This window comes from Melitaea cinxia, chromosome 16 (genome assembly GCF_905220565.1).
Source record: "Melitaea cinxia chromosome 16, ilMelCinx1.1, whole genome shotgun sequence".
Lineage (NCBI taxonomy): Eukaryota > Metazoa > Arthropoda > Insecta > Lepidoptera > Nymphalidae > Melitaea > Melitaea cinxia.
In genome coordinates, this window is record NC_059409.1 from 10890236 (window position 1) to 10909830 (window position 19595).

The 19595-nt window shown below is 33.1% G+C and overlaps 4 protein-coding genes across 4 annotated transcripts; 1 reads left to right on the top strand and 3 right to left on the bottom strand.

The window, feature by feature from the left end:
- Positions 1-1113: 1113 nt before the first annotated feature.
- LOC123660925 lies at positions 1114-7999 on the bottom strand. The gene is made up of 5 exons (XM_045595944.1): positions 7858-7999; positions 5821-6001; positions 4974-5118; positions 1694-1805; positions 1114-1295 (listed from the first exon to the last, which is right to left on the bottom strand). Exons 1-5 carry the CDS (start codon positions 7997-7999, stop codon positions 1117-1119), a joined length of 759 nt encoding a protein of 252 aa, XP_045451900.1. The 3' UTR covers positions 1114-1116.
- Positions 8000-8642: 643 nt separating this feature from the next.
- On the bottom strand, positions 8643-11713 carry LOC123660926 (mitochondrial ribonuclease P catalytic subunit). Its single transcript, XM_045595945.1, has 5 exons — positions 11680-11713; positions 10781-11570; positions 10135-10515; positions 9645-9834; positions 8643-8880 (listed from the first exon to the last, which is right to left on the bottom strand). Exons 1-5 carry the CDS (start codon positions 11711-11713, stop codon positions 8731-8733), a joined length of 1545 nt encoding a protein of 514 aa, XP_045451901.1. The 3' UTR covers positions 8643-8730.
- Positions 11714-13055: 1342 nt separating this feature from the next.
- Positions 13056-15117, top strand: LOC123660802 (protein crooked neck). The gene is made up of 2 exons (XM_045595837.1): positions 13056-13227; positions 13408-15117. Exons 1-2 carry the CDS (start codon positions 13087-13089, stop codon positions 15016-15018), a joined length of 1752 nt encoding a protein of 583 aa, XP_045451793.1. The 5' UTR covers positions 13056-13086; the 3' UTR covers positions 15019-15117.
- LOC123660803 (N-alpha-acetyltransferase 20) lies at positions 15102-17068 on the bottom strand. Its single transcript, XM_045595838.1, has 5 exons — positions 16840-17068; positions 16654-16769; positions 15970-16099; positions 15342-15478; positions 15102-15232 (listed from the first exon to the last, which is right to left on the bottom strand). The coding sequence occupies exons 1-5, from the start codon at positions 16890-16892 to the stop codon at positions 15147-15149; spliced, it is 522 nt and encodes a 173-aa protein (XP_045451794.1). The 5' UTR covers positions 16893-17068; the 3' UTR covers positions 15102-15146.
- Between the last annotated feature and the right edge of the window lie 2527 nt (positions 17069-19595).

The window sequence follows — 19595 nt, forward strand, 5'->3', positions numbered from 1 at the left end:
AGATGAAATTTTGTTTCGTGTGTACTGGAACATTAAACATATTACGAGCGAGAATCAAACCTGCGATAATGCGCTGGCTAGACTAATGACGTCCAATGACTACTAAGCAAAGTTTTTATGTTTTTGTAATCGAAATATCCTTTCGTCTATTTCATTAATAACATTATAAAACAAAATATAATAAAGTGTTGAAAAGTGAACAACGTGTAAAGATTTTTAATAAAACAATCACTTTTCTCTAGTACCTATGTAAATACATCTACTACGGTTATATACATTAAATAAACACATAAAATAAAATATGCGCAATTATCATGCACGTTATAATATTGGCGTTCGCATTGACATGATTGTCTTTGTTTATCTCCGAGAAATATTTATTTAAAACGACATTAAAATGTAGGCGTTCCTCATAATTAATTAAAATATTCTAACCAGAATGGACATAATGTAAGTAGTGAATATTGACGCCGTGTTGGCGCAGCTGTTATAGCCAGGAACACCTGTTGCGCTGGCGGTTGCGGGTTCGATCCCCGCACATGACAAACATTTGTATTGGCCATACAGGTGTTTGTCGTGGTCTGGGTGTTTGTGCAGTCCTTGTGGGACTCCCCACCGTGCCTCGGAGAGCACGTTAAGCCATCGGTCCTGGTTGTTATCACGTACACCTGATAGCGATCGTTACTCATAGTAGGGAATATATCCGCCAACCCGCATTGGAGCAGCGTGGAGGATTAAGCTCTGATCGTTCTCCTAAACGGGGAAAGAGGCCTATGCCCAGTAGTGGGATATTACAGGCTGAAGCGTTAAGTAGTGAAGATTAAAACAATTTACCTTATGTAACACGCACTACACTAGTTATTCACTACCGGATAATTTATGTAGCTTCTAATAAAAATGTCTAGAAATAACATACGAGATGGTAAACAAAATGAAAGGACTCGATTGCAACCAACATAATATTTACAAAATATTTACACACAAACAATAATTAAGTCACAAAATAAATATTTGAATTTAACAACCTACTATTAAAGTCTAACTTATTAAGCTTAACAACTTATTTTGATTATAAAACTTAAATATAACATGCAATTGAATTCAAACCTTGTGCAATTAGGATAACAGCGGTTTTTCCTTATCAAGTCGCATATGCTCGTCAGCACCTGACTCCCGAGGTTCTAATGCATCAGCACGGTACACCGCGTTCTCGATCCAGACCGCAATACGATCTGATATGGCGACCATGAACCGAGCGAGGCGACCGGGATGGGTACGGGATGGTTTCGGTTCTCCTATATAAGAAAGCAGTAAGGATAAACAAAACTTGTTAGGTAAATCGTACATTTAGCTGAGAAGAATTTTCTTATCACGAGACTTTAGGGTATAGCCATATATCCATGAAATTATCTAAAAAAAGAAGGTTTTCTGAAAACTCGAAGTCTTTACAAAGGAGAATGAAAATTTTGTGTAAAGTATTATACTTTTTAAATTTTGAAAAAGTATATCTACAACCGTCTTTAGATTAATAAATAATAAATATTTATTCTTCTTCTACGTAAAGAAAGAGGCTTATGCCTAACAGAGGCATGTTAAGGGCTGGATGCGTACTACTTTCGAGGGAGTACAATTAAAGGCAAAGAGTAAATTTAGTTAGAAACGTTATATCACAAATACACTCCCAAATACAAACCCAATATTTCGGCCACTCTCTCTAGCACAACATCTGCAATACTTCTCAATCTGTTCGAAACCAACATCTCCTTTTGTCCTTTTGCAATGTAATCACATAAACGGTACGCCACCTAGGTAGACATGTAAATACGTAATTATTCTAGTTTATGGCATATATAATTTATTACAGCGCGTGTAGATACGATTACTAGAAATATTGATTGTTAACAACCTTCAGTAGTTGTTTATTCTACTATTTTCAACTTGTGAAAATAAGTATCAGTTATATCAAGGTTAAGTACAGTAAATATAAGTTCTTTATTTATTCTTAGATACAATGTTCCATTATCCCAAAATTTAAAAATAAAAGTAGCTTGAATGAAAGTGATATTTTTAAATATTGTAATGTCATGGATGTATTTACGTTGGTGAAATTCAATGTCCTAAATGAAATTAATCATCATCATCATCATTTCAGCCGATCACAGTCCACTGCTGAACATAGGCTTCGACCTTCTACAGCGTTGTTATGGGAGACTTCGACGCTAAAGTGGGAGTACAAGACCGTGACGGATCGAACATCGGACCACACGAATTGGGGCACAGGAATCGCAGGGAGCAGTCGTTTGTCAACTTTCTCGAATCAGAGGGGCTCTTCTTGATGAACTCATTTTTGAGAAGAAGCCTCAAAGGAGGTGGACATGGCAAAGCCCCGATACTGTGACGAGGAACGAAACAGATTTTATCATAGCGAATAGAAGGCATATATTCAGAGATGTCTCAGTGGTTAACAGGTTTAACACCGGCGCGACCACCGGCTAGTACGGGGCACTCTGAATCCTCCTGCCTCCGAAAACAGCGGGCCCGCTTGATGAAATCTACTCTCCGACCTACGCTGCCCCAAATACTATGTGGCTCCGAGCAGTTCCAACTGGAACTTTAAAACCGATTCGATTCCCTGGAAACTACTGGCGACTCGGACGAGATAACCGAGAACGTGGTGGAGACGGTGTGTACACTGGGTCGCAGACACTTTCCATCTACAAAGTCAACGAAGAAGACCAAACTTTCTCCCGAAGCCTTGGATCTGATGTGGCAGAGGTGCGAGTTGCCGGCTGCTTCGCCAGAACAGAGGGCTCTTTCCAAGAGGATACGGAAAATTGTACGCCGAGACCTCCGCTGCTCAAATACGAGAGAGATTGCTACTCTGATTAAAAGGATAGGAGGTCCAAAGTTTTCCAAAGATCATTAGGGAGAAGCCTTCTTGCGAAGCTCAAAACAGCAGAACCGTCTGCTTACGCCCTCAGATTCGAGAAGAGGTTGAGAATTTTTATGGACAGCTGTACTCGTCGAGCGCACGCAAGCCTGCGACTTGGGACACCGAAGATCCAGGGGACCATTGTTGCGCCATTATTCAAAGAGTACCCGGACTTCGAAGAGGGCAAGATTAGTGCAGCACTCGGGCAGTTTAAAAACGGGAGGGCCCCGTGGGATGACGGTGTTACCACTGAGCTCCTTAAAGCCGACAGGCAGGGCGACCTTTCCTAAAAGCCTTGGCAAGACTTTAACGCCGTCATCCACCGAGGTACCACCGGCCGAAGGCGTGGTCCAGAGTGTGGTGGAGATGTTCTTTAAGAGAGGCGACAAGTCTCTGTTGAAGAATTACAGACCGATCTCATTTCTGAGCCACGTCTATAAGCTGTTTTCGAGGGTTGTTACGAATCGTCTCGCTAGAAGACTCGACGAATTCCAACCACCAGAGCAGGCTGGGTTTCAAAATAGCTACAGCATCGTGGACCACATCCATACTGTTCGGCAGATTATTCAAAAGACAAAAGAATATAATCAGCCGCTGTATATGGCATTTGTGGACTACGAGAAAGCCTTCGACTCTGTCGAGACCTGGGCTCTCCTGGAGTCTCTGCGGAGATGTCATATCGACTGGCGATATATCGAGGTACTGAAATCTATGTACGACGCGGCGACGATGACTGTTGAAAAGTGAAGGAATCGTGATGCTTCAGTAACGGAATAGAGGGCAGTAAATTCTCTTTCAAAAGGTTTTGATACCTTGCAGAATTGATAGAACCATCCACAAACTGCACACCACCAACACCTTGTGCAGACATGCAGCCCCATATCATAAGAGACGCCGGAAACTTCACTTTGCGTTTGAGACAGTCAGTCTGAAAAGTCTCAGTATGAAATGCCTCATTTTTGTTCCGAATCACTTTTTTCCTTTCATCGCCGACTGTCACTTCAAATTTTGACTCGTCACTCCTAATGACACTACGCCACTGATTGGAAGTCCAATTTAAATGATCACGAGCAAACTTCAACCTCTTTTTCTTTTGTACAGCAGTCAACAGTGGTTTCTCCTTAGCGGTGTAAAATCCATAACACATTCTTTTTAGGACTCTTTTGCAAGTATCAACTGAGACGTCTTTGCAAACCATGTCCTTCCATTGCACCGTGAGTTCTCCAGCTCGAGCACGACGATTATTTTTGATAATTTTCTTCAGGATTCTGTTTTCTGCTGCACTTGTGATGCGTGATCGACCAGTTTTCTTCAAACAAGAAGTCGTTCTATTCTAATTCTATTCTAAGTCTCTAATTCTAAGTCTTTATATATTTGGTAACTTGATTTGCCAGCATCGACCCCACAAACTATTCACTTTCGAAGCTATTCACACACGGGTTTGCCACGGCTCATTGTTATTTGAAAACAAATGAAAAAAAAACTAAAATTTTCAGGATTTATACTGTCTCACTTGACAAATGACACAGAATTACTTTTACAAATTTAAATTATGCAACATAATTGTAAAGGAATAGTCACCGATAGACGAACTCTTTTGCATCGATTAACAATTAGACGCACTATTTTGCTTATAACTTCTTCGAATTTAAAACAGGATATGTATTTTAAAAAAGCTAAAACAGTTTATTAGTTCATAATAAAAAAAATGGCAAAAGTAACGCGACATGCGATAGTAGAACAGATTAATATTTCATATAGATATACAAAAATAATGAAGTTAGAAAAAATCTCACAGAGAAAATTTCACACTAGACGAACTATTTTGCATCGGGGCTCGTACAAGCATAAATACTATACTAAAGTTAATTTTTCTAATCATGGAAGGTACATTTTATTTTCTGGATAGAATAAAAACATCTTCGAAACATCAAATGGTAATTCGTTCAAATTCATTGAGAAATAGTCAAAATCAATATTATCTGCACTAACAATTCTATCTCTATATCGCACTAGGTCATCTTTAATTGGTGGTTATTACCTGTGCACTGAAATCAATGAGCCACTTCTGTCTTTGTCGCAACTCCCGGGCTCTCTCCGCGTTCTCTTTGCGGTTGATCGTCCCGCCTGGACCAGACCATCGTTTGGTCGACTCATTAAGCGCTTGAAAATATTGCTCTGTTTGTCTAAAAAGTAAAATGTACTTGAATTCATTTCTTGTTGGTTTTGACATGTAAATATCGTGGAGATTTAAATAGCATCCAAAAATTATGACACAAAAATTGGTTAAGATGATAACCCTGAGCCTGTAAATTTAAGATTACGTTATACCTATCGTTACTTAGTATTTTTAATTCATCTAGTGACTACGAAGGAAATTCTAAACTTTTATGTACCTATATATATTCGCCAACCCGCAGCGGATCATCGTGGTGAATTATGCTTTTTTTTATAAGATTAATGATCGACCATTCTCGTAAACAGTAGAGCAACATGTAGTTGTAACTATTGTATATGCATGGTTCCTGTGTATGTATACTGGAGTACATCAATGTCATCAATCAATGTTTAAAAAACATCTTTTTTAAGAATACTGTATGGTGTAGCGTGCCTACGTATTTACTATATACCTAAGACAATTTGTCCTACCTTCCCGACAGATAGGTAGGTAGGTACATTCCGAGGTAGTGGTAGCTTATTAACTGCACAACATAATATAACAAGAACAACAATATAAACACATACTGACAAACCTCCTTGAAAAAGTATATTTCAAACCATTAATTGATACTATTAAAATATAATTTAGTAAAGTACAGTTACAATCTCTTACTTAAATAGTAATTATTTTAAAGGTTTTATGAGTTCAATTGAAAAGCTTTACTTACTCAGGACTGAGAAAGTAATCGTCTTCTAGAGCACTTTTTATTTTATCTCTTCTTTCGCGGGGTAAAATAGCACATTTTTCATCCCACAAAGAACGAAGTCGTCTTGCAGTTGGACGCGCAAGCATCTCGACTCGTTCCATCTTCCGTTGGACGCGTGAACCAGTTTTCTTCAATGGGGGTTCTATTACATTTTAATTATATTTCGTACAGTCCAGTACAGTTAACTATTGTTTATTAAAACAAAAATAAAGACTAAAGAAGTGTGAATGATATAAAATGAAAAATCGCCTTAACACCGAGTGTCGCGAACTCTATTCCGGTCTGGGGCAGACTTTTGTATGAGTACAAACATTAAAATCTGGTCGTGGCTGGTGTCTGCCTGCACCATACCTATGCACGAAATCCGTCGGTCGTTACAGGCTAATTCAGTTCAATTCAGTACATGACCACAGTATTTGCAAAGAAGACTATTTTGCAAGTAACTTTGTGCAACGCTAAAGCAGGGAATGATTTACCTACAAGAATTAGATTCCTGTTTGCCAGAGTTCTCAACTCCAAAAACTAACGACTTAACAAGACACAATATGCACACAAGAAAGTAACAATTAATGACGATCATCGAAGAAATAGTGAGCATTACTGGAAAACGATAGAATTATGGGAGAGTCAACGTAGGGAGGAGGAATCAATAAAACTTCGATAAAACATGGTTAAAATTAATACAAAATGGTACTTTTTATAAAAATACTTGCTTTACTTGTAAGGATTTCATAGAGCCCCTACATCCATAACTTATTACTACTTAGTAACAAATAACAATTTGTAAACAAAATAAATATTTTGTTTTTTTTTTTGTCTGTATACTAACATTTTAAGCATAAAGTTTGGTTTTCAAGGCTTGTAAACTTAAGACAGAAAAAAAATTAACTTCAACCTAAGCTAATTTACAGATAAATACAAACATTTGAGATTCTTTACAAAATAACTTTAGTTTTTATGCTTATTATTATGTAAATATATGTATGTCTACGTTTATGTATATGTAATAATTGTGTTTGCTCGCAAACGAAAAAAAAACCGACTTCAATTACATCGACGAGTAATACAACGTAGATCGACGAAAAAATAGTCAAGTAACAACGCATTATCAAAGATTACTCTAAAAGTTGTAATCAGATCTCGATGAAATTTAAATGTGACCACATGATAAACATCGGCTTTCGACTAAATTAAAAATTATCAAAATCGGTACACCCAGTAAAGAGTTATTGCGAATTTTCGAGAGTTTCCCTCGATTTCTCTGAGATTCCATCATCAGATCCTGGTTTCCTTATCATGGTACTAAACTAGGGATATCTTCTTTCCAACAAAAAAAGAATTATCAAAATCGGTACACCCAGTAAAAAGTTATTGCGGATTTTCAAGAGTTTCCCTCGATTTCTCTAGGATCCCATCATCATATCCTGGTTTCCTTATCATGGTACTAAATTTGGAATATCTCCTTTCCAACAAAAAAAGAATTATCAAAATCGGTACATCCAGTAGAAAGTTATGCGGTATAATACAACGTAGGTCGACGAAAAAAGCGTCAAGTAAAAACGCATTATTAGATATAGCTCGAAAAGTAGTTGTTAAATCTCAAATAAATTTAAATGGGACCAATTGGCACATACCACCTTTCGATTAAAAGAAAATTTGTCGAAATCGCTCCACCCAGTCAAAAGTTCTGATGTAACATACATAAAAAAAAAAAAAAAAAAATACAGTCGAATTGAGAACCTCCTCCTTTTTTTGAAAGTCGGTTAAATATAGTTTTTGGTGCATTGTGTATATGAATCTTATACATATTATATTGTTTTTATTGCACCGTGTGCCTGTTATATGTTACGAATGTTTCCTTTATAGACGGTTTGTCTGTAAGAAATCACTGTCAGTGATAAGACCGCCTTTGCACTTTATTCAGTATTTTTTTCCCTTCTTTTTAATGTTCTTATTGTAAGTATAAATAAATAAAGTATAAATAAATAAATGAATAACTTTTATTGTTAGTACCTGATTTAATGTCTTTCAGAATTTTAACATTTTGCTCAGATTGGGAAGAAAGGCTGGATTTAGACTTGTTATCTCTTGGTAAGCTCTGGCTGTCTTCTTGTTTACTTGATCTTTTATTCTTAGGCATTATTATAACAACTGTAATATATAGGTACTTTAAATTTGATTTTTCACTTTAAATAAATATTTATATATTTAAAAAATCTTTCTATAACTGTCATCGTATAAATAAGTTTTTTTTGGTACTTCAAAAAGGTTACATGTAGATATGTAAGTATAATTAATTACAAGGAGCTAGTTTAATATTTATGTTTGCTCACAAACTAAAAAAAACGATTTCAATTACATCGACAAGTACAACGTAGGAACACGAAAAAATAGTCAAGTAAATACGCGTTATCAAAGATTACTCAAAAAGTACTCATAAGATCTCAGTTGAATTGAAATGAGACCACATGACATGCATTAGCTTTCGATTAAAGTAGGAATCGTCCAAATCGGTACTAATCGGTTTGCGGGGTCAGCTAGTATTGTTATAAATATATTGCGATGCAGCCGTCTACCTTATGAAAAACATCCCGCAGGGAGACTCGAGCTCCAAGATCGTAAATGCGCGAATAGTCAACTCCCTATTCGAAGAGACACAAGTAAGGAATAGAACACGTTATATAGCTTTATAATTAACCAAACAATAAAATGAAACAAAAAATTAGAAAGATATACTATATTTAATATCATTAAACTTAAAATATTTTTCAAAATTTAATATATAACATACACATAGTACAACATACACTTCACACATACATACACTTCATTTACATTTTGTTTGTAATAATTTTAGACTAAAGCAACTCATTATTTCGAATTTTGTCTTAAGCAAAGCCATGAAGAACAATCAGGAATACCAGTATTAACTTGTCCTATAGTTGAACTCTTTTCTGATAAATAAGGTAGATGCCATCCACTTTTATTACTTTGAGCGATAGGTGTGAACTTTAATGGTGGCTAAAATAAAAACAATAATTATACATTTAAACACATATGATTTGAGAATTTTTGTTTTTTTTTTTAACAAAGGTCTAATTATTTATCTATTTCTAGTAATGTACCACATTTTCTTCTATTTTCGAAACGGCAAAGACTAATAAAATTTTGACATCATTCATCTACAAAAACTTAGTTATGTATTGTGCTGTATCTATCTATACATATGTATAATAAAATGGTAGGAAAGTCAAAACCGTACATTGAATGTTTTTTTAAAAGAATACTTGGGGTGTGATCTACAATCGATACCGAAGCCAAAAATATAGTTTTTAGAATTTTTGTCTGTTTGTCTGTATGTATGTCCGGGATAAACTCAAAAAGTACTGCATGGATTTACTTCAAATTTGACATGAATATTATATAATATTATTATGAAGTCGGGTTACATAGGCTACATATTATCACGCTATCACCTACGGGGAACGAGCAGTGTACCTTTATTTCTTCAATGCATTCTGTAACAACGTGTAATCTAACGACGCATATTTTAATGTTATTATTATGTTAATAACCATGCTATAAGCTAGCTTCACACTATAAATAAAGACATTCTGTAGTATATTTAGTATCAGCATTGCACCTGTGCGAAGCCGGGGCGAGTCGCTAGTTTATAATTTTTTATTAATAGTCTCATTAATTATGAAATTCATTGACGAATTTATTGTATAACAAAATAAAATACATTTTAGCAATTCAATTTAATACCAAAATAATAAAATTACCTGAATAACTGGTTTATATGTAGGCACAAAAACCATCCACTGATGTTGCCATTGCCACCGTTGAAATAATCGTTTTAACTGCTCTTTCTGCATCAAGAATCTGTGACCTCGAAGCAAATCTCTGGAGACTATATCTGTATGAGCACCACTTAATATTGCCGCTGTTATGAAATATGGATCATCCTGTGAACTAAAATGCCAAAATAAAATAAAATGAAACTAAACATAGCTTACATTTAAAATAAATTTTATTTATGTTACAAATGTTTTATTACAGAAGCAATAAAAAGTTAGACACACAGAAATAATCTTATAAATAATAACTTTTTTTTGTTATATACTGAAAAATTTGTTAAAAATATTAATTAATTCTTTTTTAATATTATGCTTTTCAATATAACAACTTATAATACAATTCAAACGTATGAAAAAATGTAAACAAAATATACACATATTTATGACAACGCTAAATTATATAGGGTGCACTCACATATCATCAATAAAGAAGCTCTCTGTTCTGCTTGTTAAATTATGTATCTGTCTCCATTTAAGCATATGTTTCCTACCGAGAAGTAATATTCTTTTCTTCTTTTGAAGAAAATAATCTATTACAGTTCCAAGAATTTTTATCCTATTGTGAATTTCTGATTTTCCCACAGAATAGGCTATGTTCAAAGCATCTAAAACTATATCATATGGTGACGTTCTATTTACAAAATCTAAAAACCTTTTTAATTCATCGGGTGATGTTTTTAAAAATAAATCTGAACCAACTATTAGTTTTTCTTTGACATTCTTCTGTAATATACTAAATTCTTCTTCAGATAATGTTAAGCAATCCAAAGTTTGGTTACAACACATGCATTGGCCACTGAAATTAAGAAGTACATGTTATACTTATTTTTTATTTTTGCTTTTGGATGAATAATATTAGTTTTTATATAAGCCAATTTTATTATACATTTCCTTGTATTTTAAATCATTTTAATAATGAATATTGCTAGTTTTGATTTTGCAAAATTTTTTAAACTAAATACTCTTTGTTTTTTTATTAATTAATTTTTAAGGTTTTATACAAAGCAATTACTTAGTTTGCCTGAAATTTAATAAGAAAGCAAACTATACAATATTTTTACCTTTGTTGTGTTATTTGTGTAAAATTTCCATTCCAATTCAAAGATTCGTAAGATTCTTTCAACCTCTTAGCAGTCACTGCAGACACAACAGCAGAGTTGTTAGATACGTGTTGACATATCTCATTTAAATGTTTCAATAAAATTTTCTTATCTTTATATTTTCTAAGAATGTATTTCATCCATTCGTCATAAACTATATCTTGTAGAGGCCTTCTGTTTTGTACACTTTTCTCTATCATTTTCAAAGCTTCCGCTCTTTTATTGTTCTTAAATAATGTAGCTATCAAAAAACTATAAGCTGAATGACTAGGAGTATTAGTTAGATTGATATCATCAAGAACTTTTATACCTAGTTTCCATTCATTTATTGAGCAAAGTGCATGCAGCAGTTTTTCGCAAGTAGTAGAATCTAATATTTTGTATTTTTCATACAAACTTTTATGGGTATCTAATATAAACTGTGTTTCATCATCTGAAAGTTTATTCTCCTTTGCATATTCGTAATAAAGATTTAATATAGCATTAATTGCACCTAATGACATTTCATTGTGAGAGGATTTTAAATATTTAGCAAAAGATAAAGCCATATCAAATTTTTTGTCAGTTACTAACACCTTTAACATAACAGCATCGATATTCTTTGAGTTTAACAAGCCCGGCTTGCACAAAACATCATCTTTTATTTTAGTCCAATCACTTTTTTGATTTTCTATAATTGTTTTCATAAATTCTATTTGCTCATTATGGTTTACGTCTTGTTGATGTACAAAACGCGATACGAAATTTACATCTAAAAAGTAAGGAAACTTTTAATTATACATACAATTGTATCAGGTACACAAAAAAATACATTATAACAACACAATACATACATGAATTTCCAAATTGAAAACTTTTACGGCATAAATTTAAATTCTTAAGTATCAAACTCATGTTTCCTATAATTGTTATATTTTTGTTATTAATTTAATAATTGAATAATTAATTAATTTAAGAAGAAAAAAATCATCAATATTTATATTTGAATTTAGAGGTTAACTTATTTCTGTAAGTCACAGAGTATAGTAATACTTACAGAAACTGTAAGTATTACTATCATAGATTATACACTTATATACTGGTATATAAGTGTTTAAACTATTTATATTTATTTAAAAATTAAGGGAAGTGGATCTGTTCCAAACTATACTTGAGTAATTATAAATGCAACTTGAGCAGTTTTTTAACACTTTGAGCAATTTAAAATATTGTATACATCAAAATATATAAGTTTGAAAATATTTGATTTAAAAAAAAAAAATTGATTTTTATTTATATAATTTGAGGTGAGCAATTTAAAAGGACAACGTAGTTGAATAAAACTATTCAAAATCTATCAGTTAGTATTTTTTTGATTACAAATATCATTATTTTGCAGGCTGGTGTGGAGTAGGTGATCTATTCAGCACGTTTAAACTGTCAATTGACAAATACTTTAAGACTGACCGTGTTTATAATATACCTACTCTATTATTCTTTGCTCTTTGCTGTCAAATGACATTTAAGCATTTTTTATTTCATAAGTTTACTAAATTACAATTAGAACTAATTTATTTACAAACAAAAAGGGTGTTTTTATATCAAAATTAAATAGTTTAATAATTACTTAAGATACTGTATAAAGATAAATAAAAATCGAAACAATGGACGGAAAAACTACAAAAATGCCCAAAGTGGCAAAGGTAAAATCTATATCTAGTATTTTAAATATTAGACTAGTGCTAGTGTATATATAAACTATATAACCTCAATTTATTCTTAATATTCCAGGTAAAAAATAAAGCACCTGCTGAAATTCAAATCACAGCTGAACAGCTTTTACGTGAAGCTAAAGAGAGAGATTTAGAAATTTTGCCACCACCACCAAAACAAAAGATTTCTGATCCCGAAGAACTTAGAGATTATCAACATCGTAAAAGGAAAGCATTTGAGGACAATATTCGTAAGAACAGACTTGTATGTGTCTTTCATTCTATAATATTCTCACCTCTGTAACTAAAATGCAATTACAAAAACAAATGAATTTATTTGTTTTCAGGTTATAGGCAATTGGCTTAAATATGCCCAATGGGAAGAGTCACAGAAACAAGTGCAAAGGGCTCGTTCAATTTATGAGAGAGCTTTGGACGTGGACCATAGAAATGTTACCCTATGGTATTGTACTCTCAATAACAATTTATAATTTCCCTATTTAAAATCTTTAACATATACAAAACTAATTCATTATTAATTTTTCTGGTTTTATTTCCAGGCTGAAATATACTGAAATGGAAATGCGTAACAGACAAGTCAATCATGCTCGCAATTTATGGGATAGAGCCGTGACAATACTCCCAAGAGTGTCTCAGTTTTGGTACAAGTACACTTATATGGAAGAAATGTTGGAGAATGTTGCTGGAGCAAGACAGGTAACCTGTTAACTTGTTTATTATTCCGTATGTTAGTCCTCTGCTTAAAGGTTGTCTGGAAGAGATTGCTTTTTAGTAGTTTTGCCTGGTTGTACAATTTGTGACTATAATTGCTTGTAATGCAAATTTTGTTTTTTATTCATATGTGCAATAAAGTATTTTTTTTTAACTTTGTTAAAGGTTTTTGAAAGGTGGATGGAGTGGCAACCAGATGAACAAGCATGGCAAACATACATTAATTTTGAATTAAGATACAAAGAGCTGGACAGAGCTAGACAGATATATGAAAGATTTGTCATGGTTCATCCTGATGTTAAACATTGGATTAAATATGCAAAATTTGAAGAAAACCATGGATTTATAAATAGTGCAAGGAAAATATATGAGAGAGCTGTAGAATTCTTTGGAGATGAAGAATTAGACGAAAGACTTTTTATCGCCTTTGCAAAATTTGAAGAAAACCAGAAAGAACATGATAGAGCCCGAGTTATTTACAAATATGCTTTGGATCACATTTCTAAGGACAGGAACAAAGAATTATATAAAGCTTATACAATACATGAAAAGAAATATGGTGATAGATCTGGTATTGAAGATGTTATTGTCAATAAAAGAAAATACATGTACGAACAAGAAGTAATTGAGAATCCTACTAACTATGATGCTTGGTTTGATTATATAAGACTAGTTGAAAATGAAGGAAATGTAGATGACATAAGGGACACATACGAGAGAGCAATTGCAAATGTTCCACCTTCAAAAGATAAACAGTTCTGGAGGAGATACATTTACTTGTGGATCAATTATGCTTTATATGAAGAATTGGAAGCAGAAGATGTTGATCGTGCAAGACAAGTATATAAAACTTGTTTGGAACTAATACCACACAAAATATTTACTTTTTCAAAAATCTGGTTAATGTATGCCCAATTTGAAGTTAGATGCAAAAATTTAAAACAAGCCAGAAAAACGTTAGGAATGGCACTTGGAATGTGTCCCAGAGATAAACTTTACAGGGGTTATATTGATCTAGAGATACAGTTAAGAGAATTTGATAGATGTAGAATTTTGTACCAGAAATTTCTAGAGTATGGTCCTGAAAATTGCGTTACCTGGATAAAATTTGCAGAACTCGAAACCTTACTTGGTGATATAGACAGAGCCAGAGCCATATATGAGATTGCAGTGAAACAAGCAAGACTAGATATGCCTGAATTATTATGGAAAAGTTACATTGACTTTGAAGTTTCTCAAGGTGAAACTGACAAAGCAAGACAACTCTATGAAAGACTTTTGGAAAGAACTGTGCATGTAAAAGTATGGCTCTCTTATGCAAAATTTGAGTTAAACTCAGAAAACGCTGACAACATCAATGTTGATTTAGCACGTCGTGTATATGAGCGAGCAAATGATAGCCTTCGTAGTGCTGGTGAGAAAGAGTCTAGAGTTCTACTTTTGGAGGCATGGAGAGATTTTGAAACTGAAATAGGTGATGAAGAAAAACTTGAAAAAGTTTTGTCAAAGATGCCTCGACGAGTGAAAAAGAGACAAAAGGTTGTCAGCGAAGGTGGTGTGGAAGAAGGATGGGAAGAAGTATTTGATTATATTTTCCCTGAAGATGAAATGGTCAGACCCAACTTGAAACTCCTTGCAGCTGCAAAACAATGGCGGAAAAAGCAAGTGCTACCAGAAAATACAGAAACAAATGAAAACCAAGAGGAGAAAGTAAATACACCCAACACTCCTCCATCAGAAGAAAATGACAAAAATTTTGAAAATGTATCACAATAAATTGATGATACTTGAAGACGAAATTTAATCATCTTAGTTGCTATTTTACCTAATTGTCAGGGACACGTAAATTATAATAAAGATAAAATTTAAACAAAATATTTATTTTTTATATGTTTTTAAAGAAATCAATCAACATCTTCAGGACGAACTGGATGTGTCAGAGGTATAACTGATTTTTTATTGATATCTCTTGAACATGCTTTTCGCATATCTGCAAAAAAAAATTTAAATAGTATTTAACAATATACTTGAAATATTTACATAAAATAGTATTTGCTATAAAAGTATATTTTTAAAATTTATATTAAAAATAAAATCACCATAAGCATCTTCATCAGGATCTCCTGAATAGTATTCTAACACAGTTCTATACACTATATATCCCAAGTTTTTGTACATATTTATTGCTACTTTATTGCTTACTCTCACAAACAGGTCAACAAAATAAGCTTTTTTCCTGTAAAAAAAATTAAAATTATTTTTTATACTTTGTTTATGAAAAATAACGATGGCATGTATGATTTCACTACAAATTTATGAACACTCCTTTATTTTTAGATGAATATAATTAAAAAATGGAGATACAAGACATAGCATCCAATCCCGCCTTTCCTGCTTAGTGCTTAATAGTCACTATTGAGATGAGATTATCAGAAGAATGTAAACAAAAACAAAGCTTAGACCACAAATTTCATATCCATTTGGAGTATAAAATATTAGAATCACTAACCCACCATTAGTGTATATTAAGTGAGGTACAAAATAAAATATTGTTTTAAATAAATATCCTATTCCTTGACCTAATGTAGCAAATTTGTATATTTTTCGAAGCAGCGTCAATCAACCAACCTGACTGAGGTTGGAACTGCACACACAGTATGTGTAGTACACAAATAAAAATATGATTCAATAAAACAATCAGACACATTTTTTTATCTCAAGACTTACTTTTCAGAGACTTCTTCCAAAATATTCATTAAAGTAGCTGCTAAGCCCAATCGTCTATAATCAGGGCTAACCGTTAAAGCTGTAACATGACCATGCCAGTTCTCACCATGACCTTCAGCTTTACCCATGACTAAAAAGTTAAGAAACTCAATTCATTAGATTATATTTAATAAAAGCCATATTTTTTAACCGACTTCAAAAAAAGGAGGAGGTTACTCAATTCCACCGTATATGTTTTTTTATGTATGTTCAGGGATAACTCCGTCATTAATGAGTTGATTTTGATAATTCTATTTTTGTTGGAAAGGAGATATCCCTAGTTTGGTACCATGATAAGGAAACTAGGATCTGATGATAAATCGAGATCCCAGAGAAATCGAGGGAAACTCTCAAAAATCTGCATAACTTTTTACTGGGTGTACCAATTTTGATGATTTTTAATTTAATCGAAAGACGATCTTTATCATGTGCTCTCATTTAAATTTCATTGAGATCTGAATACAACTTTAGGAGTAATCTTTGATAATGCCTATTTACTTGACTATTTTTTTGTCTACCTACGCTGTATTACTTGTCGATATAATTGAAGTCAGTTTTTCTTCATTTGTCTGCAAACACAATTATTCAGAGTAAAATCAAGCTGTAATTACAAAATTTTATCAGAAATCAACATTTATTTCTTACTGTATCCCATTATTTCTCCACTTGGCGATTCAGCGACAAGGAAAAATTCAGGCCAGTGTGCCAAATATTGTGTATAGAAAGACAGACCATATGTTTCTGTTAAGGGATCAAGATTCCTAAAAGTAAAGTTACAATTAGATCTTTATTTACCAACATTGCCTACTCAATAATTCAATTATTACTGACACGTTGTTAAAATATAACATGTCTTCACACGTAAAAGGCCTAATCGTCGTCATATCGACAGTTCTGGTATTTGTTACTTTGAAAATTATTTTAATAATTAATAGATATTTAGCTTAAATAAATGACTTCAGATTTACAAAAAAAAAAATACTTTCACTTCTTGACACAAAGTAGGTATAGACATCAGGCATTAGACATAAACCATACATAGACAACAATATTACAGATTTAGAATAAAACATGGCACAGGTAACTTTGACGTAGCTATTATTAGAGTTTGCTCAATGGAGTCAACCAAAGAGCAACACGGAGGGGAGTAGCCATGTACAGGCGTTCCCCTCTGTCAATGTATAAGGCCAAATGGCCATATGCATACAATAAAACTAGTTGCAGCCGCACTGATCACTAGACTAAATCTAGTTGCGCGATTGAATTAACATCCTTCAAAAAATGCCAAATTGTTCTGTTTTTTGCTGCAAAAAAAGATTTACCACGTCAAATTTACTAAAACACGGCGTTACCTTTCATACTTAAGTATTTTTTAATCACATTATTACTTGTATACTTCTTTTAAACCTTTTTTAAACTTAAAAATTACAAATATTATCGGTCGTGTTGACTCGATTTGTTTACCAACACAGGCTGCTCGCCCTCATACAATATGCGGATCGGTCGAGCAACTGATCGGAGTCTATTTCTGAGAAGTCACTGTCGCCGAGCGATAGTGTTGTAACCGGTTTGTTTGTAGATGGCTATCGATAAAAACGGCAAAGGCAAAAGAGGCGACTGACATTTTTGAGATTTTGATTTATTTAAAATATTATATTGCTAGCTTATTTTAATAAAAATAGTTATATAATAAAATTGCATTAAATTAAATATAATACGCGTATTATGAGTATTAATACATTTTACTAGAATTAATTAATTTGAACTTCGACTATAATGTTTTATACAAAAATTTGGTAGGTTTTCTAAAAATCCAAGTTTAAGGGATACGTGGGAAAAAATTGTAATAACAGATTAACCTGGTCTCCCACAAAAAATAGTGTAATTTGTTCAGATCATATCAATACCACTAACTTTCAAGTGTTGGCAAACAATAGAAGGATTAGTCGAGGGCACCAAACCAACACTAACACCACACTGTTTTTGTCCCGTAAGTTTTTTTTTTTGTCTCATGTACAAGGTAATCAAGATATGGTTCACCTTAGTCATAGTAGTGAAATGAAGCTTAGATTTATCAACTTTGAAAATTAACAATGTCCATCCTTTCAGAGTCATCAACAAATCATTCAATCTAGCAGATGATAAGCTATAATCTTATGATGCCATTAGTGCTACGCTCCATATTCCCGATTCGTTGACATCACCGTGTACATCATCAACTCCTCAAAATGTATGTTAACTTTAAATCGTTTATTGTAGACTGGCATTGTTTGGCACAACAACGTTGCACCAAACGTATTGTGACATAATTATAATATTGTTTTCTAATGTTTACGCGAATTTTACTCAATTAATGAAACACTTTTTTCGGATTTTATCGTGGTTTATTATTAACTTTTGATTCCCGACGTTTCGAACACTTTACAGCAACCAGGGTCACGGGAGGACTGAGGTGTCAGACGTCCTAACGTTACAAAGTTATTCGAAACTACCTGACATACATCAATATTTTATTTAGTCCTATCTCCGCAGAATGTGCTAATTGAGTCTTTAATCTGTGGTAAATTATGCTTGGTTTTTTATTTAATTATATTAATAATGGGGTCCCAAACATTCGTTGTTGATTGTGACTGTGGTCTCTCTTATATAGGACAAACAAAACGATCAATCAAAACTCGCGTTAAAGAACATATAGCTGACTTGAAACATCGTCGCTATACTAAGTCTGCAATCTGTGAACACAGTCTAGACACAGCTAGCCATTATATTAGATTCGATAAACCACAGATCCTCGCAAAAGAACACCGATTCCAACCAAGGATGATCCGTGAGGCTATTGAAATTAAAAAACATCCAAATTTCAATAGAGAAGATGGCTGGCAATTACCACCTGCTTGGGACCCCATTATTAATATAATTATATCAAAAACCAAGCATAATTTACCACAGATTAAAGACTCAATTAGCACATTCTGCGTAGATAGGACTAAATAAAATATTGATGTATGTCGGGTAGTTTCGAATAACTTTGTAACGTTAGGACGTCTGACACCTCAGTCCTCCCGTGACCATGGTTGCTGTAAAGTATCCGAAACGTCGGGAATCAAAAGTTAATAATAAACCGCGATAAAATCCGAAAAAAGTGTTTCACTAAATAAATAATTATAATAGTTAGACATATGCTGTCGCGACACTTTTTAACCGACATCCAAAAAGGGAGGAGGTTCTCAATTCGACTGTATTTTTTTATGTATGTTACTTCAGAACTTTTGACTGGGTGGACCGATTTTGATGATTTTTAATTTAATAGAAAGCTGATATTTATCATGTGGTCGCGTTCAAATTTCATCGAGATCTGATAACAACATTTTGAGTAACCTTTGATAACGCGTATATATTACGTATATTGTATTACTTGTCGATGTAATTGAAGTTAGTTTTTTTTTTTTCGTTTGCGAGCAAATACAATTATTGTAGATAATGATGTGTTCTACAAAGTCTTACTACATTATATATTTCTATTATCATTAGTTTTTGCAGCGCACGCAATGTAAGGAATTTTAGTAAGGATCCCTAATATTTTTGAA